The 25,740-nt window shown below is 42.3% G+C and overlaps 5 protein-coding genes across 5 annotated transcripts in view; 2 read left to right on the top strand and 3 right to left on the bottom strand.

Moving 5' to 3' along the window:
- Positions 1-274: 274 nt before the first annotated feature.
- On the top strand, positions 275-1,545 carry nkx2.5 (NK2 homeobox 5; the record flags this gene model as incomplete). The annotated part of the gene is made up of 2 exons (XM_079744917.1): positions 275-599; positions 944-1,545. The coding sequence occupies 2 exons, from the start codon at positions 275-277 to the stop codon at positions 1,543-1,545; spliced, it is 927 nt and encodes a 308-aa protein (XP_079601043.1).
- A 1,857-nt stretch (positions 1,546-3,402) lies between these two features.
- On the bottom strand, positions 3,403-6,962 carry LOC307081135 (vesicle transport protein SEC20-like). Its single transcript, XM_079744186.1, has 6 exons — positions 6,776-6,962; positions 6,451-6,543; positions 6,274-6,365; positions 6,036-6,137; positions 5,280-5,398; positions 3,403-4,407 (listed from the first exon to the last, which is right to left on the bottom strand). The coding sequence occupies exons 1-6, from the start codon at positions 6,854-6,856 to the stop codon at positions 4,211-4,213; spliced, it is 684 nt and encodes a 227-aa protein (XP_079600312.1). The 5' UTR covers positions 6,857-6,962; the 3' UTR covers positions 3,403-4,210.
- A 60-nt stretch (positions 6,963-7,022) lies between these two features.
- atp6v0e1 (ATPase H+ transporting V0 subunit e1) lies at positions 7,023-8,840 on the bottom strand. Its single transcript, XM_079744187.1, has 4 exons — positions 8,646-8,840; positions 8,152-8,199; positions 7,421-7,533; positions 7,023-7,336 (listed from the first exon to the last, which is right to left on the bottom strand). Exons 1-3 carry the CDS (start codon positions 8,747-8,749, stop codon positions 7,440-7,442), a joined length of 246 nt encoding a protein of 81 aa, XP_079600313.1. The 5' UTR covers positions 8,750-8,840; the 3' UTR covers positions 7,023-7,336; positions 7,421-7,439.
- Positions 8,841-9,886: 1,046 nt separating this feature from the next.
- Positions 9,887-12,195, bottom strand: rpl26 (ribosomal protein L26). Its single transcript, XM_079744639.1, has 4 exons — positions 12,165-12,195; positions 11,343-11,514; positions 11,111-11,251; positions 9,887-10,056 (listed from the first exon to the last, which is right to left on the bottom strand). Exons 2-4 carry the CDS (start codon positions 11,508-11,510, stop codon positions 9,928-9,930), a joined length of 438 nt encoding a protein of 145 aa, XP_079600765.1. The 5' UTR covers positions 11,511-11,514; positions 12,165-12,195; the 3' UTR covers positions 9,887-9,927.
- Positions 12,196-13,075: 880 nt separating this feature from the next.
- Positions 13,076-25,740, top strand: part of LOC307081455 (serine/threonine-protein phosphatase 2A 55 kDa regulatory subunit B beta isoform) — a gene marked incomplete at both ends in the record, with an annotated part of 46,747 nt that continues 34,082 nt past the window's right edge. Inside the window, one exon of the mRNA XM_079744638.1 lies at positions 13,076-13,154. Within this exon, the coding sequence (XP_079600764.1) occupies positions 13,076-13,154 (79 nt within the window). The remainder of the gene's footprint in view (positions 13,155-25,740) is intronic.

Below are 25,740 nucleotides of genomic sequence, written 5' to 3'. Positions count from 1 at the left end.
ACGTCACCAGACGTGCCTGCACCAGTGGTTGGCTCCAGGACGTCCCAACTGCCCCCCCCCCCGCCCCCCCTCCTTCATCTCTTCTGCGTCACCGTGAAAAAGGGAGGCCCGGAAAAAAAGTTAGGAGACTAAGTTGACATTTGAAATGCACACTTCACTCGAGATCATCCCGCTATAACAAACTAACACGTTTGTTTCAATAAATATTAGATTAATCCAGAGAGTTTACAGAAAGTCTTGGGTTGCCTCCATATGAGGTTAATAGGTGTCGGCAATGTTTTCTAACATCAGCACGTCCACCCCCTTCTCTGTGAAGGACATATTAAACTTGGAGCAGAGTCATGGGGACATGGCTTCCATGGACATCATATCGTCTCGGATGGACTGCGCCCTGCCGACCACGTCCTGCATGCTGTCTCGCTTCAAGCAGGAGTCCCTCCTGGAGGTTTCGTCCGGAGCCTCGGTGTTCGGAGAAGACCTCCAGGACCCAAAAGTCAGCCGAAGCAACGCACTGAATGTGGTTTCTTTTTATGGGAAATCGTTGAAAGAAATGGACAAAGATGGGAAATCGAACTATTTCAAGCAAAAGCACAGAGAAGGTGAGTCAGCCATTATAATCTATTAAGGAAAAGAGGCAATGAGACCACACATTCTCATTTTAATCTGTCCTTGAGTAAAATACCATATTTAAGTTATTTTTTCCATAAATTACTTAACAATCCGATACAAATACACAGGAAGAATTATCAATAGCATATTTTAATTAACCAAAAACACACGCTGATTGTCGAGGTCCATCATCGACGAGCTCTCTAAAGAAGGCCACACCAAAGTAGGCCGCTGTAATTAATGCATAAAAATACCGGAATAAAACCATATCTCCTTTGTTATTGCATAACAATGGTTTTGACTTGTGCATTTCGTTTCCTTTTATGTGCTTAAGACCTCACTTCTCTAGATGCTGCGGCGGACATACGAAAGACCCAAGAGGAGGCTGAGCACCCTAAGCTGAGGAAGCGGAGAAAGCCCAGGGTGCTCTTCTCCCAGGCGCAGGTCTACGAGCTGGAGCGGCGCTTCAAGCAACAGAAGTACCTGTCCGCCCCCGAGAGAGACCATCTGGCCGGGCTGCTCAAACTCACCCCGACGCAGGTCAAGATCTGGTTCCAGAACCGAAGGTACAAATGCAAGCGTCAGAGGCAGGACCAGAGTCTGGAGCTGGTGGGTCTGCCCCCACCCAGGAGGATCTCGGTCCCAGTGTTGGTTCGGGACGGTAAATCGTGCCTGGCAGACACGGTCAACTACAACACGTCGTACAATATGGGCATGAATCATTTCAGTTACACCAACTATCCCACGTTCACGAATTACCCAAACCCGGGCTGCAACTCAAACTATGGGTACAGCCACCCAGCAGCCACAATGCAAACCATCCAGGGGTCCTCCGGTAACGGGGGTTACCTGAACTTTGGGGAGCTGAATAATGCTCAAAATACCTTTTCAACCAGTAACGGAGTGCCATCGCTACATGGCATTAGGACATGGTAAATATGAACACAATATAATCTATTTCAATAATCCGATTCATTTGCCAAATGCATGTGTGATTTCTATTTATGTCTTTCAGAACAGTGTTTGTTAGAACTTTAAAAGGTAGGCTTGATTGGTGTTTTTTCTCCAGTAAACCTGCAGATTTTAGATTTATGTACAATTCTGTTGAATGAATTGTGTTTGATGATGGAATTAACTTTTATTTTTTTAAGAAAAGAGCCACATTAATTTCCCGAGGTCATTTACACTTAATTTTTAAGAAAAGGCCAGCAATGTATTAGGTCATGTCTACGAAAATATTTCCACCATTCGCCTTAAAAAAAAGTCTTTGAGCCTTTTTTTAATGTGTAGGCCTAAAAGTGACTTTGTATTGTTGTCATATATATAGCCTACACACACACCAAGGGTTAGATAATAATTATCAATAAATAGGCACATAACTAATTTAACCAACCTATAGGCACTATATACGTTTTGGGTAGGAGGCTATAGCCTATATTACCTTAAGGCCTAATTTAATTACATGTCGTAAAATCCCATATGGTTAGTCTCGGGTTATAGCGTTGAAGTGGCTGTTACCCAACTTCCTTCAACTTGCTCAGATGGGGCTAAAAGGTTACTTAAGTTTACAAATATCTCGATCGTCGGCACGTATGCATTAGGGCCTCAATGCGGTACTAAATGTTTTCCTTCTAGAATTGACATTGGCGCATACGTTCAGTGTCCAGGTTTGTGTTGAAATGGATTTTGACCCGGAAAACTGTAATTCGCTTCCGGAGTGGTTTTAAAAGTTTTAATAAAGGTTAGAGAATATTTTTTCTATGCCAACATCTATTGTTTCAGTTTATATTATTAAAGAATATAATAAGTGCAAGATTGACATCGATATGTAAAAGATTTGATCAATAAAATGTGTAAGTTAAAATAACTTTCTTCATCCTATTAATAACTTGCATGTACTTTTTAACACTTTTTCTGTCAGGCTCTATAACTATTAATGAATTACATTTTTTTGTGGGTTTAGGAATACCTTTGGTAAATATCAAACTCCAACAAAATGCTAAAGCTCAATAACTTAGCAGACGTTTTTTTCCAAAGAGATACACAGCAGTACATTTCTCCAAAGAAAGATAAACAATATATTGCTGTCGGTACAATAAAGATGTTAATAGAAACAAGTGTCCAGAACTTCACAATTACTTCTCATCTAATAAACGCCTAGTCAAACTTTTCTTCAAATGAAATCTCCAGAGCAAGAATAAGGGCGTTTGATTGACGCGATCACTTGGCTACATGCCTGAATAGTCCAATTTGCTTTACATACAGACAAGAGTCTAGCAGAGTGTGTCTACTCTACATGAACAAGCCAAATGACACCACTTTAAACAGACAAGAGCTGTTTAGCCATCCCCTAAGGCTTAGCCAATCCAGCCTAGGTATTGTCCCATTGGTAAACATGCAGGTATATCAACTAATTGTTCATTTAAAAAAAACAACCTCAACCTTACATTGATTTCTTATTTCTGAAATAAACACTCTTAAGGCAATTACAGCTGAAGGCTGTAAGGTCATTATAGACTTGCTCCTATTAGGTGTTGAAAAGGCAAAGACAGATAGCAGTCACACAAACCTAAAAATATCTCTCCCCACACACACAGACACACACACGATTAATCAGCTTTTCCGGGTGTTATCTGCAGAAGGGCAGGGAGGCATGGTTCTATTGCGACCATGCATAGGTTACTGCCACTGTGGTTCCTATAACCGTTTTCACTTTGCTGTATGGACAACGCCATTAAACAGCACACTACACGATGGGGGTAGTAGGACACTGGTATGGTTTATTGGTCCATGTAAGCCTTACAAATACTGCAGGTTATATAATAACAATTCAATTGCAAACAGGTGATATCATATATAAATAAACATTGGGATAATTATTAAATAATGTAAAGCTCCAATTCTCAAAAATAGTAATTTCTTAAAATTGGTTAAATAAATGTAACATCAAATTACAGGATAATTACAGTGCAAACAATCACTGTTGGGATTTTAAATATTGAATACAACCAGATATGTTCAATTCAAGACACTCAATATAAGTGTGTTAAAATAAAATAGTATTTATTTTCTGACCGGATTATTATTACGTTAGTAACTAGGGAGAGAAGGGATTGACAAAAAATGGAATAAAGAAATTATATGGTTAACCTTTAAGCTTTTCCATATCTAGCTTTGGGCAATAAAAGGAAAAAAGGAGGAATATTAACAACAATATTAAAATAGATATATTTTAAAACCAGCTAACTCTACTGACATTGGCCCTCATACACGGCAATGCACAGCATCACCAAAATAATACAGAGAACTACAGCTCACTTCCTGCTACTGGAATATTTGCGGAGAACACTAAAACCTTAGTGAACCAATGTGCAATCAGTGCTTGCTTTTTTGAGGCAATGGGTTACCGGAGTGTGATTGATCAAAAGATATCCTACGGAGTACACCTAGACAGCACCACAGGCGTACAGCAGAGCACAACATCCACAATGCACTGCACAGAGTCGGCTCGCTAGTAGCAGTATTCGAGTATTCGACTTCAGATGGGAGGAGATAATACAGAGTTTGGAGTGTGGGTGGGGGGGCTTCCCATGGTGGTCTCCTACAGGAAGGGGAAGAGTCTTTTCTTGACGATGTAGAGCACGGTGGAGAAGAAGAGGGCCAGGGCCAGGAAGATGAGCAGCTTGTCGGTGAGCTCCCGACGGTTGTACTTGGTAATAAGCTTCCTGCCCAGCTGGATGGTGCCCGTCATGGCCTTGAACTCCTCGTTGGTCTCCTGGACCGTCTTGGAGGACGTGGCTGCGAGGGACACACGCATCGTCTCTGCCGGTGAGCGTTTGGGTTTGTTTGCTAACGCTTGCAAAAGAGGCACTGCCCACTCAAAGCGCCGGAGGAGAGTTGTAGTCGAATATGCTGGTATCATTTTCAATATTTCACATGATTAAAATAACTGGCTTTTTCATTGTTATATGGCCATTAGTTATTATTACTTACTCATATTTTGTTTTATTGTGTTGCTGCTGTTACACCCATTTATTTTTTTCAAATGTAATTCAAATTTGATAGAATCCTGTATTTTCTTATCTGATCATCCTTTAAAACAATGAAGCTCTGAATCTAGATGAAATAAATTGTGTCTGGTACCAAGCCTTTAGCAGAGACTTTTAGGCAAAGAGTGACTTTTAGATAATCGTCTGTAGCTGGAATGGGCGATTCTCAAGGAGGCCTACAGGTAGACTGTAGACATTGGGGTACATCCCGTAGTCATTTTCAAAGACACTATGCTATCCTTCCCCTTATAGTTTAAAGCCCTTCCCGACATTGAGCCTTGGTCTGATGCCATCCTGTCCAAAATAAGCTCTTGTGGTACTTTGAAAAGCCCAGTTTCCCTCACGTATTGTATTGCAGTTGTGAAGCACGGCGAGAAATACCCTTGATCATCCAGCGGATGACCTCAGCCAGCTGAACCCAACCCGTTTAACAGATGGGGACAGCACACAAAGCACGCCTAACTTTGCTAGTCATAACTGTATTTGGCCCATAGGCAGCGCGGTTTCCGCTTTATCATTTTGAACTTTGGACTTTACACTTTAAGAACATAACCTGATGTTGTTGTATCTCTGGCTGCTCCCAGATTTGTTGGATAATTAGGTTAGCGGAAACCAACTCACCCAGTGTTGTCATGGTGTCCTCACTCTGCTCCACCTGCTGTGCCATCATACGACTCATGCTCATCAGGCTCTCTGTGATGTCACTGGAGGTCTGGGTCAGATCCCCCTTGGTCTTTTTCCTGGTAGGGAAAGGGAAGAAGAACAAGTCTATTCAATAACGTCATAGGTGTACCTGTATTTTTCCATTAAGTGAGCACCTAAAGGAATAATGGTAAATTACGTTTCATAATAGCGATTAGTCATAACTCATTTATAAGCCTTTAGTTAACGATGAACTAATCATAGTTCATCGTTAATCATTAACAAAATACGAATACAGATTTGTAGATGTTAGTTAATGACAATCTTAAAGGGCTCAAATTTGACCACAAGGTATGATGTAAAATCGACCCTCTAGGGACATCAAATGAGAGTGTCCACCCAGATGTATGAAAGATTGATCAGCCTACCAGTTGGTATTAATGATTAGTTCATCAATAACGTAAGGCTCATAAATTACTTTTGCCTGAACGTTATTATTTAGTGGACTGGATTACAATACTACCAGTAATACCTATAAAGGGCATTTTAATGAAGGAAAATATTGTAATTTACATCTCAACTCGTCATTTAAACCTTTGTGCATTTAAATTTAGATTATTTCTAATTATTTCACTGTTAGTCTAAAATAAGATAATTTGATATTTGGTTGATAACTAAGTTGCTACGGCGACATTTTTGTTTGATGTGACCTAGACCCTCGAAGTGGAAGCTCACCTTTTCCTCAAAGCATCTTCTCCATTAAGCAGAGCCTCCTTTTCCAGGGCATCGATTGACATTTTACTGGTCAGGTTTGCTTTTCTCCAAGCAGTTTGGTTACTACAAAAATCATAAAGCAACGTATGGGTGACAAATACCTTCTGCTTAAACGACTTAAGCCTTATCGACAAATATTCATTGCTAAACCATATTATATTGATGAACTCAACCCTATACTAATCGAGATGCACTTTACCTGATCATCTGTTTTCGATGTCCCTCTACCTGCTGCAGTAAAGCCTGCTTATCCGACTCCTTGTCCTGCTCCAAGCCCATTTGCTCTAGATCCTGTGGCAAAACACCACCCAAGTTCAAGCGTCTGTGGTTGTGTACCTTCACTTTAGATAGAATAAATATTCATAATGCATGTTACCTGTATCCGCAGCCTGAGGTTCTGGAAACTCTCTTTCACTTTTGAATTGAGTTCTGTCAGTGTGCTTTGAGGTCCCGTACACTCCCTTACATCCTAGTCGAATATTTAACAGATGTCACTCTGGCAACGGAATAACAGTATACATCTCGTCCAAAAACAAGTTATCACCTCAGCACAATCAAATGTGAACCCAGCGGCGGAAATACTTGCTATTTTTGAACAATGTCGCCTCTCCCCGATTAACGAGGGGTACACACATGACAAATTAAACGGTCCTTGCGTAGTATATGATGATACTTAGATAGCCATGACATAATGTTCTTACCTGGACGAGGGCCTTTATTTCCAAATCATATTTAAGTATTTCTTGTTCGCATATTCGGACGTGTACATCCAAGCACGCCATGTTGGCCGGTTGGTGCCGCTGCGACTACGGCAAGCATGAAGCCCGCTGATCAGATTTGACTCATGAACTAAACCTTTGATTCGCTTCCTAAACATTTTGCTTTAGTTCAAGTCAAAACAAGAGAACTCTACCCTTTTAGATTGTCTTAGCAACACCTGACACACAATCGCACTACATCTGATAATTTATTATTTCATTTTAAGCATATATACATCACTTACAAATACAACACAAACAGAGACAACTCTGAAGAAACATCTAAAGGGACAACCCATTCTAAGGAAAAATACTCTTTTAAGTTATTGTAAAGTGTCCACAATCCTTTTGGAATCTTTATTCCAAGACACCACTGACACAAACAGTAAGGCACACATTTGAATGCAGGTTAACAAGTAGCCAAATTGGTCAATGAGGAGTGAAAGGCATGTTCTCCATTGGGGTACAGCATCAACTTGGGTCCATCGATGAGAAGTCTATAGTCTGCACACACAAAATATTGGTTACAGAAATATCTAACATGCCAGAGCAGATAGGGTGTGCAATTCAAACTACAAAGTGAAATACTTTTTTGTGTTATCGTGTTTTAGTCCCAGTGGTAGCGGAGGTACCAGATGGTTTCATTGGATAGGGCTGGTCCGAGCAGTGGATTCAGCTGGGCCAGGATAGCTATCAACCAACTGTAGGGATCACAATTAATGCAAACCGATCAAGAGTATTCTGAAAGTCATAAACTTAAAATGAAAATTATTTTTTTTTCAATTCTAGCAGCTTTTTGTGATCATTATAATTCTAATCTAATGTTTTGTCTTATAAAATGTAATATTAGGTATTAACGGGTTATCACAGGATGGTAAATGAGAGCCACTGGGCGACATTACTTCTCGTCTCTACTGCCCTCTAGCGTCCTTTGAAATGTAACTTGACTCCGTCGTTAACTGAATCGTGTGAAATTGTAAACCATTAGGTAGAAATTTAGAAATGTGCCAAAAGTGATCAGCCATATATTCTATTAATATTATTTATATATTCATATATAATCACTACACCATCGATTCAATACACAAAACAGTTTAAAGACAGTCAAATGTGAGCAAACATCGCTTTTCAAACGTAACAAGCTTTCGCCGACAGTCTGTCAAGTTTTCATCTGCTGTCGTTTCATCTGCTGTGGACCATTAACATTTTCTTTGCAAATGTGTGTAGATTTTACTTCAAACAAAAAAAAAATTCTAATCATCCTTTGAAACCTCACTTCGAGTGAACAACATCACATGCTACAGGTTGGAAATACTTACAACAGGTAGCAACATACGGCTGTCATTACCAGCATGGTTACAATCACACTGCAATAAGAAACATATGGGAAAGGAATGGTCAACCTTCAGCGGCATAATTTCACCCAGATCATATATATGATACAACCAAAGATTGTGACACATGCAGAAAAGGGAAGTTATCCACAGTCGAAAATACTCTAGTGTAGGTTAGAGCGCATTACAAAGTACACGATTGTAAGGATTATACTGCATAAATTAAATACAAGATGTTTTTAAAGAATAGCTTCACTCATCATTTCTATTTGAGCCTGCCTAACAGCACTTCTCCAAGTTATTAACACTGAAGCGACAGTAACTGTAGTCTAAAAATGTAAATGAATTGTAATTTAAAGTAGAGAATAGTCTACCCTTTAAAAGTATATTTAATATATCCAAATAGATGTAATTTACCAAGGTATACAACTCTTTCTAACCGGCTAGGTTTATTTAGCCGGTGAAGCTAACAAACTCACCCTTTGTTGGGTCCTTTAGGAATAAAGAATGGGATAACAATGCCAACAAGACCCCAGAACGCCGTCATCACGATTATGGAGATCGTGAAAGATAGTTCGGCCATAGTTCCTTAATAAGTATAAACAAATAGGCAAGGTAAAAACTTTGTGATTGAAAGTTGACAGCAAGGAAATGAACGACAAAACTCAGCAGCACATCACATGACCAGGGTTGAGGAGGAACACGAAATGGGAGTCACGCGTCTGGAGGCGGTCCTCTGGAAAGCTTCTAATAATATTAACTCAGTGTAGTACTTGATATCAATCTGTTTAAGTACACACTTTTCTTTTAAAGTTTAAAAGGGGAAAATATATGTATATACATTTTATCAAAACTCTGCAAACAGCTATACCGTATTTCGTTCACCTATCCAGTGGAGGTTGGCTATAGTCTACACCGGAACATTCACCCAGCGGTGCCTGACGTCTCTTTGGATCAGACGCTCTCAAAGAGCTGGCGAAGGAGGCTGAACAAGGGAACTTCGTGCTTTGGCCCCGAGGAACAAGACGCGGGGAAAGCCTTGTTCATATGGCTGGAGGAAGGAGGTGTAGTAGGGAGACATAGCGGTGCTCAATCACCTTGAGATGTTTCGGGATTAAAGGAGGAGACATTAAAGGGCGGCCCCCGGCGGACGACCGGGCACAATGGCACCGTCGGAGCTGGGTCAGGCAGAAATCCCCAGGCTAACAGGTGGACCCACCTGTGCTCAAATTTAATTCGTGCACATATTGCATGGTTTTAAGTATTCTCCATTAAAGGGAGTTTCTATTTACCTTTAAAGACATGAAAGTATTACGTTGACTCAATATTTACCTAAAATGTTATCTGCTCATTAAAGTATATAAATAAGCATCCGCTAATACCCCCCCCCCCCATGCAAAACCATAATCCTAGATTCCCTCCCTTTGTAAATTAAGAGTTTTAGACCAAGTCTCTTGACAGTCTGATATTTTAGTATTTAGAATCAAGCCATAAGCCCTCGTTTTCTCTGAAGACAATTACAAGTGACTGCATTGAAGAAATGCATTAGCATCGTGTGTCAAGTTATTTCACAATTAAATGCAAGTTGTAAGCAGTACTTCCTAAATAAACATCTTGAGCCTAAAATGTTACAAAATGGCATTTAAAATCCTCAATAAACTGACTATCAAAACCTACAAACCATTATAAAGAAAGAAAATTGAGGCTGACAAACATGAAGTCCATTTATACAACAGTTTATTTTGTAGGCAAAAGGTCTTGTTACTCCTGCATCTTCTCAATGGTCTCCTCCTTGTATTTGCCCTTCTCCTTCCCATCAGCGCGAGACTTGGCCTTGCGCTCCAGGATCTTCTTGCGGTCCTTGTCCAGCTTTAGCCTGGTGATCACAACCTGGTAAAGAGAAATTTAGTATGAATACAACATCTCGAGATTCAGTGCGCTTTCAATGGATATCCATGTCCAGAGGACTTTGCTTCGTGGAAGCAAATGCAAAACGTCTATGGTATAGTTGAATGGCAGTCAGCAGACTACAACACATTTCAATACATTTAAATGTTGTTAATAACGAGTATAATGGACATAGGCCAGCTGTCCGGACACAATATTGGACTCAACTGTTTACACCACCCAACTTTACAAAAAAGCTTTAGGTAAACCATGAGGAGAAATGGCAACTGCTACAACCAGTCCAAGAGACAAGGGGAACAAGAAACCATGGTGGAAGAACAGTTTGTGCCAAACAAAACTGAATTGAATGTTAACAGAACAGCACCAACGTGCAAATCAGACATTATCTTCAGTTTACATAAACAGCAACTGAACCAAAGGGAGCAGGGTGATGGAGAATACTGAAAATGTAGCTTCAAAACAATTCTACTAATGGGGAAAATCGTTGACGGGAGCTTCCCTTGCAACACAATCACTGAAAGGGTAACTTAAAACACTAGTTAAGTCAACCATAAAATCAAACAGGAATGCACTGATAAAGGTCGATCACTTCACCCAAAATCATCTAAGAAATGTCCAATGACATAATATTAAATTTGCCAAGACTAATTACTATGCTTTGTGGGACAGGTAGAATAGGTCAAATTAAACTCAGACAGTTGATGGCTGGAAATAAAACTTTCCACTTGCATTCATTAAAAAGAATCAACCTCAGGCTCAGTCAACCAGGAAAGTGTTCTCTAAAACGACTTTGTAGGAGGTGTACCAGGAAAGTGCCCGGTCACTATAAGTGACATTGGGAAATATCCTATGAAAAATGTAATGGGACAGAAAAATGTAAGCTCTGGTCAGTAAATAAAGGAATGTTTATATTCTAACTGAAAAGGGATAGGATTAATGACTCCACAGTTGCAGCATGAGGCAAGCTGGTTACACTGTTGGCATTGCCACAACATCAACCTGCCTGAGTGTACAACACACTCCATGAAGACCTTACCTTGCTGGAGTGAATGCCGACATGGACTGTGGTTCCGTTAGCCTTTTCTCTCTGCACGCGCTCAATGTAGATGACGTACTTCTTCCTGTAGACCTGCACTACTTTGCCGATCTGCTGGCCTTTGTAGTGTCCACGGACAACCTGTTTGAAGAAACCATAATGTAAATATAACGGTCAGGAAGTTGAGGAAAATTAACACACGTAGCCCAATTACCAACCTAAGAGCACATACCTGGACTTCGTCATCTTTGCGGATGGGCATGGACCTCACGTTGTATTTCTGACGGAGTTCCTTGGAGAGGGGGGAGGACATGATCTTCCTCCTGATGTGTGAGGGGGCATTGAAGTGCCTCTTGCGGTTCTTGCGCCGAGAGGATGTCAAAAATGGATTCAACTTCATGATGCTGTAAAACAAATAGGAAAAGATGTTGAATAAGAAGAAAAACTTTGAATTCATTTACATTAATCCTTTATAGAAGCTGCCCTATCCAGCATGCAGGCAGATAGAGCCAGAAGGCAAATCCTTCACGTCAAGACCTCCATTCCCAGAAAACCATTCAGCTTACACACGATCCGTGATTACGTATCACAAGAACCCCAGACATTTCAATGCGACCACTTTCCGCTTTATACAAGATTATTGACAACGAATGCAAAGTATTGCATTGGACTACTAGCAAGCGTTAGCTAGCAGGCTAAGGATAGCATAGAGGCATAACAATCTCCGATAGTAGACAGTTTGTTGTGAATTGCACAGGTTCCGATCCATTTACAACTACCAACCATATCAGAATCATACAAGGGTTTATCGCTAGTTTAACTTTCTGTATCGTTTAATTTTCCTCCATCAACGTGCGCCTGTGCAGACATGGTAGGTGTATTCAGATAATCGGGGGTATTATACCAATACATTGTACATTTTTCACAATATAGGTCATTTTAAGACGATGGTAGTACAAAGATCGTGTTTGCGAGGTGAGGGGGGAACACTTTTAGCCAAAGTAAAGGATGGATGGTGATAACTTTGTTAAGATTGTCAGCCAGGAATTCTTACCCTGGCGTTCACTCCTCAATGGCCGGCGGAAAAGAGAATTTGGTAGTACTTCCGCTTGCATTAGTTCACACACAACTCTCGCGAGAAGCATAAAATAACGAGAAGACAAATGTTGCCAATATACAATATACATTTCTGAAAACAAAAATGAGTATCATATTTTAATACAAATTGGAAATCATTTGAAATAATTAGAAGGGTTACACATGACTAACTGTTGACGTGGATTTGTCGATGTATTTCACCATGTTATTACATTTAGATAGTAGGTCAATGATCAATAATGTCTGTAAAAATATGTTTTGGATATTACATTTTCTCCTCTTATAACTTAATATTTCTTTATAAAGGGTTGTGTGGATGCATTTATCCAAACTATTTATTGGTGAAATATCCTCTTCATCGTTTTAAAACAAGTCACTAGATGGCGCCATAAAGCAGGTAAAATCAATAACCTGGTCACTTGTAAAGTTTTATATTTCTCATGACTAGTCGTAGTTGAAACAGCTATATTCCTAAATGTTGTAGGCCTTTTGAGGCCAGTAGGTGTGTGTAAGCCAAATATTTTTTAAAGGACTGTGTTGTTCAGCAGAAGAACACCCATCATAGGCTATTTTCATTCATGCTGAGGTGGTTAGACCCTTGTTGCACTATTTGCTCCTATCCAAGCGACCACCAAGCGGTGAGAGGAGCTCTGACACGGTGCGCTGTTTTCTCCCCGGCGCGCAGTTGACGGAGCCTGCTGCTGCCTGCACTGTCTGGCTGGCTGAAAGTGATGTTGTCATACCCCCCTGCACTGAGCTCGGGGAGCCTTTCCTCCCTCACCCCCGGTCTTATCTAGCTGTCGCGGCAGTGCGGATGTGGAGCCATCAACACAACGATTCGTCCAGCGGAAAGAGCCTGAGAAGAAGATGAAATGTTTTTCCCGATATCTGCCGTACCTCTTTCGTCCCCCAAGCACCATCCTGTCTTCCACTTGCCACACCGAAGGTAGGGTGGGACACAGAGGGGCTGTCAAGGGGCTGACTGTGTGTGTGTGTGTGTGTGTGTGTTGTGTGTGTGTGTGTGTGTGTGTGTGTGTGTGTGTGTGTGTGTGTGTGTGTGTGTGTGTGTGTGTGTGTGTGTGTGTCTGTTTGCGTGTCTATGTATTTATCATCGGGGAAGACAGAGGCATGCGGACGGTGTTAAGATGCTTACGAATGACAACATCTATAAAAGATGACAGTCCAAGACATTTAAATGAGGATCTAAGTTATACTATTCTGATGTATGCCTCATATGTCCCACTGTATATTCTCCATATATTATAAAGTTATGGGCGGAATTCTCACTTGGATGTCTAACAGACCAGAAGGCGATAGGAAACACCTGACTTATCCAAAGCATGTGACGCGCACTGTACAGTATGTGTTTTTAAGCTTGGTTGCGTAGGCAATCTGTGAGGGATTCCTTGAAATGCCGGACTTCTGCCATACGTATTTAATGAGCGTTGCAAACAAGTAGTTCAATCTTTAAAGGAGTGTTTCATTTAGTAAGATAACCCAATTTATTGCCATCTATTCTTTTCTAATCTAGTTTCTCCTCCATAAATGTATTACTATTTTAATACTTAACTATTTTCTACTTGCCGTTGCCATGCATTTAGTCCATTATGCATAGGCCTCTTTTCAAGCTGTTTGAGCTTACTAAATGAAATTTCTGCATGATTTAATTCAAAATGTGGCGTTTTCGTAAGAGAAAGGGAAGCTTCGGCCTGTACCAAATTAGTCATAATCATTCAAGCATAGGGATGTTTCCGGTTTTAAAGTAATAGTTTTAATATAAAGTTCCACAATCTCATGGAGTTATGAGGGTAGTTGACTCCAGACAGAGCTGTGATCAGGGCATTTGAACAACCAGAGAGAGTCTGAGCTTCTGCATTATTTAGCCCACCATGGATGCCCCTCTTCCTGCTCGTGCTGTGGCCATGGCTCAAAGGGCCTCTGGCACTCGGAGGGATAGCTGTGTATCTACGGGTGGTGATGGGGGGGGGGGGGGGTAAAGGCCCTTCACAGCTCATGGACATGACCTATATAGAGATGGTAAGAGAAGAGCCCCCTCAGTGTCTATGCATGTCGGAAATTTCATTCAAGTAAGCATAAATTCATTCAAGTGCTTTATAACTCCATCACTCATGCATCGCTCACTTCATCCCTTCCTCCCTCTCTTTCACCCTCTTTCATTCACTCACTCAGTGCTTCCCTCCAACCCTCCCCCTTCCTTCCTTCATTCCTTCCATCGTTCCTTTCTCCCTCCCCTGTATTCACCATTCACTCATTCCCTCACTCATTCACTTGCTTATTGGCGGGTAGCCAAGCCTAGCCGGAACCAAAGCCAGTCGTACTAATGTGGAAAGAGCATAGTTTGTATCATTATGTTATGCCAGCTAATTCATTTCTATTTCTGTATCTCTCCCTGTGCATCTGGGAGAGATACACGACCAGTATATCCGTCTATCTGATCTTTCTTCCCACAACACGTACACATTCAGGTAGAACAGCCATTAACTTGTACACATCACTGACATACATGGAATGCACTTGCTGTTGAAAGTTTATTCAATGAATGTCATGAAGGATGATGAAGGTGGGTTTCAACCACTTACAGCTACGTTTGTCGTTTTTGAGTGTTGAGACTTTCTGTTGTAATGGTTAGCGTTATTTTTCTTGTTAATCATGTATAAAAATGTGAACTATGTGTGTATCCTGGGACATTGTTGAAACAGAGCACTTGTGCTAATTTAACCACTCCATTATATGGTTACATAAATATATATTTTTATATATATATATCGTTAAGCCAGAGAGACTTAAAGAGAGTGTGATCGAGCACACAAGTGTGTTCTGTTTGGAATCTGTGCTTGAGGCCAGCAGTGTGCTTGGATGACACGAATATGACCTTGGGCTGGGATTTGTAGGACATGATGACATGAGCCATCCCATCTCTCTCATGTGCACCCATGTGTTTCTGTGTGTGTGTGTGTGTGTGTGTGCGTGTGTTAGAGTATATGTGCATGTGTATCTGGATGTTTGCACGTATATAGCTTGTGTTTACATGTACACATTTGCATGTGGAGTCGGTGCACAAACACAAACACAAAAACACACACACACACACACACACACACACACACACACACACACACACACACACACACAAACACACCCACACTCACACAGACAGACAGACAGACAGACAGACAGACAGACAAAAAGACACCCACACACACATAACCAAACACACAAACAAATAACCACACCTACACATACACACACAAAAAGACAGACAGAAAGACACACACACACACACACACACACACACACACACACACACACACAGGCCTGACAGAGTTCAGGCGTGGTGCCTGAATTCAGGCTTGAGCTCGGCCATGTATGTTGTCAAGAAAAGTGAAAATAGGTGAGCGGTGCCTTTTAAAATGTCTACCTCTTGATTGACATGTCTGCCACCAACTAGGCGTCTATATAAGGAAGTCTTTCACCTTTGTATGTTTGCACTGAGGATGGTCTGAATGGGACTGAAAATGTTTTGCACACCACTTTGGGTAGCACTTTACACTTTTATGCAATAAAAACTTATTGTTGCATCGACTACACAGTGTGCAAGTTCCGCTCCTTTTATTGTTGTCAAGAAAGGCAATTCTCTATGGTGTCTTCGAATGTACTTGATAATTGCAGGCACAGATAATTTCACTTCCTATCAGCCCTGCACACACACACACACACACACACACACACACACACACACACACACACACACACACACACACACACACACACACACACACACACACACACACACACACATACACACACACAAACACACACATTGGAATGGGTGTGCCGTAGGATGTAGAGCGTGTGGTTCTGACCCAGGGTCAGTAGAGTGTAGAGCGTGTGGTCCTGACCCAGGGTCAGTATAGTAGAGTGCAGAGCGTGTGGTTCTGACCCAGGGTCAGTATAGTAGAGTGCAGAGCGTGTGGTTCTGACCCAGGGTCTCCCTGTCCTCTCATTTCCTCTCTAAAGCAGAGGGAACCATTCATGTCTGCTCCAGCTGAGCTGACTGAGCCCTCCGCGGGGGTGTGTGGATGAGCGTGCAAAGACCATGTTAGTGGAAAATAGTTATACAACAGAAACACGCACACACACACACACACATGCACATGTACACAAACACACACACATGCGCACACACACACACACACACAAACACACACATGTCTGTGTGTGTGTTTGTGCGTGTGTGAGGAGTTCTTTTGTTTATCCTGGCTGTTGGAAACAGAAGTGGGTTGATTTTGTTCACTTGGGTCTCACAAAATAATACGTATGCTCTCTGTCTCATGGGCATCTGTGTTGATGTTTTGGTTGAAACAGAAATGTGTGTGTGTGTGTGTGCGTTTGCGTGTTTGTGTCTTTGTGCAGGAGTCCCTTTTCTTCTTTTGTGTTCCTGTTCTGCCCCCCCCCCCCCCCCCCTTCACATTTTGAATCAAATGTCATTGGCCGTCTGATGGATTCATTTGTAAAGTTGCCTGAATATGTGCACGTGGAATGTGAGTGTGTTCAGGTGTGTGTGTGTGTGTGTCCATGTGTGTGTGTGTGTGTGTGCGTGTGTGTGTGTGTGTGTGTGTGTGTGTGTGTGTGTGTGTGCGTGTGTGTGTGTGTCTGTGTTTTTGTGTGTGTGTGTCACTACTCTTCAAGAAAAATGTTTGTTCCCCCTCCCAACACACGTGAGGAGGCCATTGATCACCAGAGCAGGCTGTGTAGCGGGGCAGCAGCAGGCCTCATATCGACAAGGAGGATCTGCTCTGATAAATGACTTATTCCAGTGGGACAGAAAAAAAACACCACACCAAAGCACAAATAACCTGCATTTATGTGCTACGACTTAGAGGTGCAACGATTATTTGTTGAATACATTCCAAAAAAACTACAATTATGAAAGAACATGAAAGAATAACAGTTTGGGTGTTATGTCAAAGTCTTTGTATTGTGTGGCAGAGATATTTACTTTACGTGTGCAGCTAGGCCAGCTAGTACCGTGCAGCTAGGCCAGCTACTCCTCATTATACCGCTTTGTACCACGAGAGGCAGGGGCAGCCATTGCAGCGACCAGTCTGCCCTCAAAACAGCATGAGAGGATGAAGAAAAAGTGCTGTTCAGAGGGCGTATCGTAACCTTGTCCATCAATTCAAAAGCACACAGAAAAATGGAATGCTGTTTCTAACCTCCTGGATCATTCGATGAAGAAAAATGTTGCGATGCTAGCACAGATTCACTGTGACATTAAGCTTTATGCTATGTTAAGTGGGGTGAGGGGTGACTATTGCATTTGAGGGGAAGTGGGAGGGAGGAGGAGGGACCAAATAACTTTGGAAGGGACTGTTCATTACCTTATTTCTTAGAATAGGGCTGGTAACCAAAACTTTCATGGTAACTTCACCATTAAACGATACATGCTTCTTAACGTTCCCCTCTTTAAATAAGTAAGTTCTAAAGTGCACTCAGAAATTGATGTGACGTGTACTGCCTTGGAAGTCTGTGTGTGTGTGTATTGTTTGGTTCAGAATATTTATACCAACGCTGGTTGGGTTTTGTGTGTGTGTGCCCTAAGGGCTTCTCTTGACGGCAGTTTGAGTAAGCGTGACACTTGTTTGGAAAGTTGTGGGTAGGGATGATAATACGAACTTGGTGTGTGTACGTGTATGTGTGTGTGAGTTTGTGTGTGTAGGAATGTGTTTGTGTGTGAGAATATTGTTATCATTCATCCCGCTTTGTCAGTCCTGACAGACACCCTCTTTACAGCTCAGAACACACTTTACATAGTCACATGACCTCACACGCACACACACAGACATACACAATGAAACAAAAATAAACACACATACACACGCACACACACACACACGTACATGCACACATGCACATCCACATCCATGTGTACACGTAGCGACGCAGGGATAAACATTCCTTCATACTCAATAATAAACACGTGTTTTGAGGGATATAGAGGCTTAGAGCTGCCTACTCACAGTGAGAAGGTCATGAGTTATCTCTATTGACAGTCTTATATAATAAACCTATATTTGTATGTCATGCTGTGTTTTACGTTGGAGAGGTACGGTTGGTTGATGCTCTATCCTGGCCATGCCCGAGAGCCTACATTTGTATGTCATTCTGTATGTTATGTTGATGAATACCCGGATGAACACATGGGTTTAAGGTTAGATAAGGTTCATGCTCTGTCCTGTCCTGCCTTGACCTTAAGCAAGGCACTAGCATTAGCTCCCTGGGTGCTGCACTCCAACCACCCGCTGCTCCTAGAGACAGGGTAAGATTAGGGAACTCCCCCCCCCATCCAAAGGGGATCAGGAACCCCTTTATGTGGGGACAATGGGACAGCCACAGGGAGGAGGAAACACAGTCTCCATAGAGCATTGGATAACATAGCATTACATGATATTACATTACGTAACAGTGCATAGAGACGATACAAGTTAACAACCTTTACCTCCACAGCTCCATGTTAGTTTGTCGTTGGTCAAGGCAAAAGGAGGAGAACCATTTCCATAGGAAAGGTCTCAGCTAGAAGGAGTGGTCATCAGATCCAAACTCAATATGTTTGTCTTTCACTGCAGTGAGTGAGTGCTCTGTGCGTATGTTTGGATGATAATGGCAAAGAATCATGTTTGAAGGGTGCAGGTGTTTAAGTGTGTGTGTGCGCGTGTGTGTGTTTGTGTGTGTGTGTGTGTGGGGGGGGGGGGGGGGGGGGGGGGTGGGGGGGGTACAACTGTTGATACAGTATCAAATAAAATGTCGGACTGGTACTTGATATTTTTCCCTATTCTTTATACACACACACACAAGTAATGAAAGCTACCGATTGTATTCAGGCAAGACTGTATTATTTATAAAAAATAAATCAATGTATAGATTAAGTCAATGCGCAGGCATGCGCGTCTTAGTGGATTCTGGATGGCTTGAGAAAGTAATAGTTGTCAACTCTACTTTGTTGTTTTTACAATGCTCTTCAAATAAAATCTCCAAGGTAGTGTCAATGAAACCAATTTGCTATTGATTACGGTGCCAAGGATTACAGCACTGTGTGTCTGGCATTCACTGAATGTAGCATTGGCGTGTTTGTCTGTTTGCTTGTCACAAACAAAAGAATTGTTGTTTTGCTTAAAGCCATGTCATTTAGCAGACACTTTTAGCCAAAGCAACCTAGTGAGGCTGGGAAACAGTCAGAACAAACAATCAAAAATCGACTACAACTACAAACTATAAAGCTATTATTATATTAGTTGGTGGTGGATCTAGGAAAATGTTGGCAGCTATACACAGTGACTATACGCCCGTGGATACAGAGAAAAAATAGAACCTTGCATTTCCCGTATTGTTCTCACACACAGTGCTCGTCCAAAGTCTCATTTTACAGCAAACACTTCAGACTGGCTCAGTGTGCCGCCTAAATCAAACAACGAGCGAGCGTGTAATTACAGTTTCATCTGACGCTCCCTGGACCTCTAGCACCTTGCAGGCTAGTGTATCATTACAGAAAATACAATGTGTCCCAACACACACACACCCACACGCATACATACCCCAACACACACACACCCAATTATGCACGTACTAATAACACACCTGCACAACATAAACACACATATGCACATATACACATATACACACACACACACACACACACACACACGGGCGCGTGCGCACACACACACGCACACACACACACACACACACACACACACACACATACACACACATACACACTCATCCACACACACTAACACTTTATTATGTGGTATGCATTATGTGCTTACACGCACCTGACACCACCACAGTTTTGCATACATTCATGCACACATAGATACACACACTCGGACATAAACGCATACCCACATACACACTATTTTGCACACATGCATTTATCTCACACCTGCACAGTTGTGTGCACACATAGAGCATAAACAAACACAAACACACACACACACACACACACACACACACACACACACACACACTCATGCACTGACATACAACAATGCTCACATGCACACAATTATGCAGGTATGTGCTCACACACACCTGCACCTACCTTGCACCTTTCCACACATACCACACACACACAATGACAAATTGAGACCTCTAATGTAATGACATTAGTGCAAGGCTCAGCAGGGGGCCTCTGTGCTGCAGTGCCTGTGTCGCACAGCGTCCAGAGCCAGACACAGTGGCTCCTTGTCGGGTTGGCTTGTACTGTAGGGTCCTTGGCTGTCTAGATGGCTGGCTGGGGGTCTATTGAGAAAAAACTACTGAGATGCTATTGGGATTGATGTGTGTGTGTGTGTGTGTGTGTGTGTGTGTGTGTGTGTGTGTGTATACATAGAGCCTCTCCGGTTCTCTCTCTTTATCACTTACAATCTGTTCATTCTGTATACTTTCCCTTCCACCACATCTCCCATCCCATGGATGAAGAAATTGCACTGAAAGTATTCAGGCTTGTTACAGAGGCTGTATATAAAGCTACATTTAGAACCAGGTGTGAATGACATTTATAGTGTCCCTTTCATACCACCAGGTGTGTGATAAGCCATTACAAGCCATTTGAAAATCTGCCTTTTCCTGTGCCTTGGTGATGTCACAAGTGAGAGTGTCCACTCGTATGATGACGTATGATGGATAGACATGCAACATTTGCTACAGTCCACTGAGTAATCTGGTAGACTGCGTAGGAGGCACTATTTAACACAGAAAAATGTATCCTAACAGTGAACAAAAGGATCTTCATTAAAGTAGCAACTTTAAGAAATGGGTGATAAAACGTTACATCCTCCAGGCCTCTGGGGGCTCTGTGACTAAAGTGCAATGATTGATTGATGGTGTCTGAGACTTTAACCACGGGTTGACAGTGATATAAAAAGAGATGTTTATCCCATAGTCTTCCCAGCGCCTCCACCCCTGGATTGTTCCCTGGGGGTCAGGGTCTGTCAGAGTGGAGGCCCCCAGGGGCCCGGGGACCAGTAGCTCACTGATAGAGACAGATGAGCAAGGACAAGCCACTAAACAGAAAAATGTTGTGGCACAACCTTCTTTAGGACAGAGTCAGAGGTCAACAAAACACACATACACATCGACAAGCTAGCATACACACACACATAGACACAGGCACACACACACACACAGGCACCACACACACACACACACACACACACACACACACGCACACGCACACGCACACGCGCACACACACACACACACACACACACACACACACACACACACACATACATACAGGCACCACACACACACACACACACACACACACAACACACACACACACACACACACACACACACACACACACACACAGGCACATCCCCCCTCACCCTCTGTTAGGGGGCTTTGAGTGGTAGTTTTAGCAATAGGAAATAAAGCTGTCATGTGCTATAGAGGCACTATGGGGACCGGGAAGGGTGGTTAACAGGGCTGGTTCCCTGGCCACACATCTATCTCCCCTGGACCCCCACAGCCTAGGCCTGGGTCACGGCATCATGATAACTTTTGTGGTTTCCGAGCAAAAACTGTCCAATGCTCCTCTGGATATAGCTCTGTGCTGTGCTTTCTGGCTGAGTCATCACGGTTGTGTTTGTACGGTAGCGTTATCGATCTCCTCCGGTCAATTTGAGAGAGAGAAGAAAACAGCACACACATTCTGGAGCGCGTATGCTATAGATAGAGAGAGGGGGTGTACTGAGGTTGGCTTGTGTTTTAGTGTCTGTCCGTCAGTCCCCTTGGGGAGAGATCTATATGCATATAGTCTTTGTGACTGTGCCTATAGATACTTCAAGGCAGGGCCACAATGTATTGCGCTATATATTCTGTAATGCAATCAGTATGCACTTATAGGATGCACTTAAAGTACAAAACTACTAACCTTATTTTTACGATTCCTTTATCTACTCCCTGGCACTGCATTTTGTACAGTTGTTAAACAAAAATGTATTGTGCATGCTTTAGTAGTTAGTCAAATATTGACTGTTTTCCACCTCATTTTTAATATTCAGGTTGTTGGGGATATAAGCACCTGCCAAAAATGATGGCTGGCTAATTATGGCACACTTTTATCAAGATGAATATAGCCTAGTTCAATACAAAAAATATTTACCGCCTGCTACATAAAGTTTGGAATCAGAACTTGATTTATGCATGGTGTTGGGTTCAGAAAACAAGGAGGAGCTATGATACAGAACACATTTAGTTCAAAAATAAACATAGGATAATTCAAGGGTTGATAGAAAGTGCTTGTAAGATAATTAGCAGAGTGAACATTATTGATTTGAGTGGTTTTAAGAAGCGCTTCCCGTTATATATTTATATAACACAATCTCTCTTTTTCTCGCTTTCTCTTCATATCCTCATCCCTCTTTCCCTCTCTGACTGTAGTTTCTGTGTTCTTCCTGGTTCACTCAGGTTGTTATTCATCACTTTTGATGCATCAACTCATTATCTGGAGCAGGAAGTCTATGCAGTTTTCTACTGCCGTAGGTATTAATTACCTTGGTATTTGTAATCCTGGTTAAAAAAATGAAAGTGCATTTTTTGGTTAAATATATCGCGTCGCTCTCAAGAAGAGTTTATTTTCCCTTACGTTTTGCAAAGAAAATGAAATTGCTTACTGTTAGATATTTTTAGGAACATGGTTGGATGCACTTTGGCAATTGGTCGTCCGTTATTCTGCCTCAAATCATTGTAAATTAAAAATATTATTTTTCTGTGTCCTGGCAGTGTGTGCGTTGCATTGTGTTCTCACAGTTTGTTGTGCTAACAGTGCAAAGTCCTCATGAAGATCGTTAATAAGAAATATAACAAGGCCAGCAGTGAGCGGTAAAGGGTAATAATGTATTGTTAAATGATTTATGGACTCAGGAATTATTTAGTAAGGAAGCCCATTGACTGGGTATTGACTTTCCCCTGTAACACGGCCCTGTGTTTCTGTTCTTCAGGTCATGTTTCCAGGTCTTTTCATGCAATATTTTATGTTTGTCACTCTTATGAATGAGAGGTATCTTTGATATTTACAGCCTAAGCTTCAGTGAATAATTGGCACAAAATCGCCACACAGGGTTTTGTTTTCAAGAGATTGAATTTACCCTGAGATGAACTGGGCATTTTGATTCTAAAAATGTTTCTTATTGGCTGTTGAATTTACTGTCATTGTCAGGGGGCATCTGATTGGTGTGCAGGAGCCCCACCCCCACTACCCAGCCTTCCTCTCATGCCCTTGGCAGTGACCTGCACATATCGACGCTCCCATACACCTCCTCTGATCACGTGACCTACAACAACAATGTGTCTCTTGCTCATCGCCTGGATACTCTCGTTTAAAGTAGTTTACGATGAATTCAGATGCCAGTAAGAAGCAGGTAGGGGTTAGCCATCTAGCTCTAGGATGCATACAAGTAGAGTTCAGACATTTACCCAGAACCTATGAACCTCAACTGCTCTCCATTCTTTTGTTCGGGTATCTTTGAATGAGCCTTGAACTCAAATAGTCCCAACTCTAATGTCATCGAGCCTTCTAAATTAATTCCGCACGCAACATTGAATTCCCGGCCTTTGAACAAAGTCGAACTGTGTCCCTTAGTCAGCACATGTTTTTTATTTATGTATAACCCTCTCTGATTTAATACATAAAAATGGACCTCTGCTCTTCCCAATTTATCCATCGTTGAGAGACACCACCACCATTCCCCCCCCTCCCTCCTCCAGCGGGATTAGGGATTATGTAGACATGACTGCAATGGCTCTCCGCTCCGCTTGTCAGCTCATCTGACAGATTCACAGACATTCACAAGAGACATGCTTTAAATCCCATACAGTATCACTAACACCTACTGCCCCTTTGTAAGACACAAAAAGCACCATCATACTAGCACTCTTTGGAAACAGAATTATTGGCTCACATTTCAAAGCATCAACGTATAATGGAAAATTCTCAAATGACAGTTTATATGTAGATTTGTTTATAGCCCTAGAGCCACACTTAATATAAATTAATCTCAAGAGCACTGGCATCAAGGTGATTGAGCACACACAACAAATGTAATCTGAGGGAGAACATTAGATTGGATGAATTGGGGGTGATGGGATGGGGGTGGGTGGCATCTGTGTGTGTGTGTGTGTGTGTGTGTGTGTGTGTGTGTGTGTGTGTGTGTTTGTGTAGTGTGTGTGTGTGTGTTTGTGTTTGTAGTGTGTTGGGTGGGGGTGTTTAGATGAGGGTGCAGGTCTTGGGGGAAGAGAGCTCCATTCTGGCGGAGGGGAATCTAAAGACTTGGCTGTGACACACTGCCGTGCCTGTTTCCATACCAAACACTCTCCTCCGTTGGCTCCTTAGTGACCCCCCCCCCCCCCCCCCACAACCAGCACCACCACCACCACCACCCCCCTCCGTTTAAGAGCTCACCCTCCTCCTGGATCTCCCAGTCGCTCTCTACTCTTTTACTTTATACGGTTCCAATCTGTCTGACTTCTGACGTCTTGGCTCCTGACGTCTGGACTTAATCGTTTCCTTCCTCTAAATTTCTTTCCAACCCATCCTCCCTTCCCTATCCCTCTCCACCTCCACCCCTTCTCTCTCATTCTGGTTTTCTGTGTTTGTCCCTCCACTCTGCTCTACCTGCTCTCCCTCTTTCCTCATCCACTCATTTTCACCCCAACCCCCCAAGCCCACCATGCCCGGTGGGCCTTTTCTCTCCTCTCTTCCGGTAGCTCCGAAAGGGGTGTGTGTGTGTGTGTGTGTGTGTGTGTGTGTGTGTGTGTGTGTGTGTGTGTGTGTGTGTGTAGGGGCTGGGGCTAGGCCCAGGGCGTTGCCATAGTGAGACTTTGTTTCCTGATGTCATTAGTATTGATGGTGTGCGTGGAGAGAGAGCTGAGCTGCTGTTCATGAAGACAACAGGCTGTCCGGTTCAAACACTGTTTTACCTAACACAACCCACCATCACTACTTGTTGTTTACGCTACTGATGAGGTTTCTGCACACGTGTGTTAATGTGAGCTTTGTTTGTGGTCTGTTTGTAAACTTGTATGGGTGTGTGTGTGTCTGTCTGTCTTTGCAAGTGTGTGGGATTCTGTCTCTGTGCATGTGTGTGTATGTACGCACACGCATGTTGGATCTATGTGTGTGTGACGTGTGTGTTTGCACTTATGTGTCTCGGTGTTGGCATGTGTGTTTGTGCTTGCATGTGCATGCGCACGTATGGATATGTGTGTGTGTCCGTGTGGGCTAATGTTCAGTAACCATGCGTGTATGTAGTTGGTTATTGTCCTAGTCATTGTTTCCATTTGGATTACATTCAATATGGAGACAATAAAGAATGAATAAATGAATGGTATGAATGGATAGGCCGCAGATGAATAGACAAAAGTGTTGAATTTATGAGATGCTTTTGTCCGAGCAACATAGCCTGTGTGCAGGGGAGAGGGAGAGAGAGAGAGAGAGAGAGAGA

The sequence above is a fragment of the Pollachius pollachius genome, assembly GCF_949987615.1.
Source record: "Pollachius pollachius genome assembly, chromosome: 10".
In the NCBI taxonomy this organism is placed as follows: Eukaryota; Metazoa; Chordata; class Actinopteri; order Gadiformes; family Gadidae; genus Pollachius; species Pollachius pollachius.
The sequence above is the reverse complement of the archived record's forward strand: the minus strand, read 5'-3'. Positions and strand labels throughout refer to the sequence as shown.

Excerpts from the sequence above, each read along its gene's own strand:
- LOC307081135 (XM_079744186.1), bottom strand. The coding sequence starts at position 6,856 with ATGGCGTGCTTGGATGTACACGTCCGAATATGCGAACAAGAAATACTT. Across the intron at positions 6,544-6,775 it reads AAATAAAGGCCCTCGTCCAG|GATGTAAGGGAGTGTACGGG; the intron begins GTAAGAACATTA and ends ATATTCGACTAG. Across the intron at positions 6,138-6,273 it reads CATCGAAAACAGATGATCAG|TAACCAAACTGCTTGGAGAA; the intron begins GTAAAGTGCATC and ends TGATTTTTGTAG.
- atp6v0e1 (XM_079744187.1), bottom strand. The coding sequence starts at position 8,749 with ATGGCCGAACTATCTTTCACGATCTCCATAATCGTGATGACGGCGTTC. Across the intron at positions 8,200-8,645 it reads CCTAAAGGACCCAACAAAGG|TGTGATTGTAACCATGCTGG; the intron begins GTGAGTTTGTTA and ends TTCTTATTGCAG. Across the intron at positions 7,534-8,151 it reads GCCGTATGTTGCTACCTGTT|TTGGTTGATAGCTATCCTGG; the intron begins GTAAGTATTTCC and ends TGATCCCTACAG.
- rpl26 (XM_079744639.1), bottom strand. The coding sequence starts at position 11,510 with ATGAAGTTGAATCCATTTTTGACATCCTCTCGGCGCAAGAACCGCAAG. Across the intron at positions 11,252-11,342 it reads GCAAAGATGACGAAGTCCAG|GTTGTCCGTGGACACTACAA; the intron begins GTATGTGCTCTT and ends TTCTTCAAACAG. Across the intron at positions 10,057-11,110 it reads TCGGCATTCACTCCAGCAAG|GTTGTGATCACCAGGCTAAA; the intron begins GTAAGGTCTTCA and ends TCTCTTTACCAG.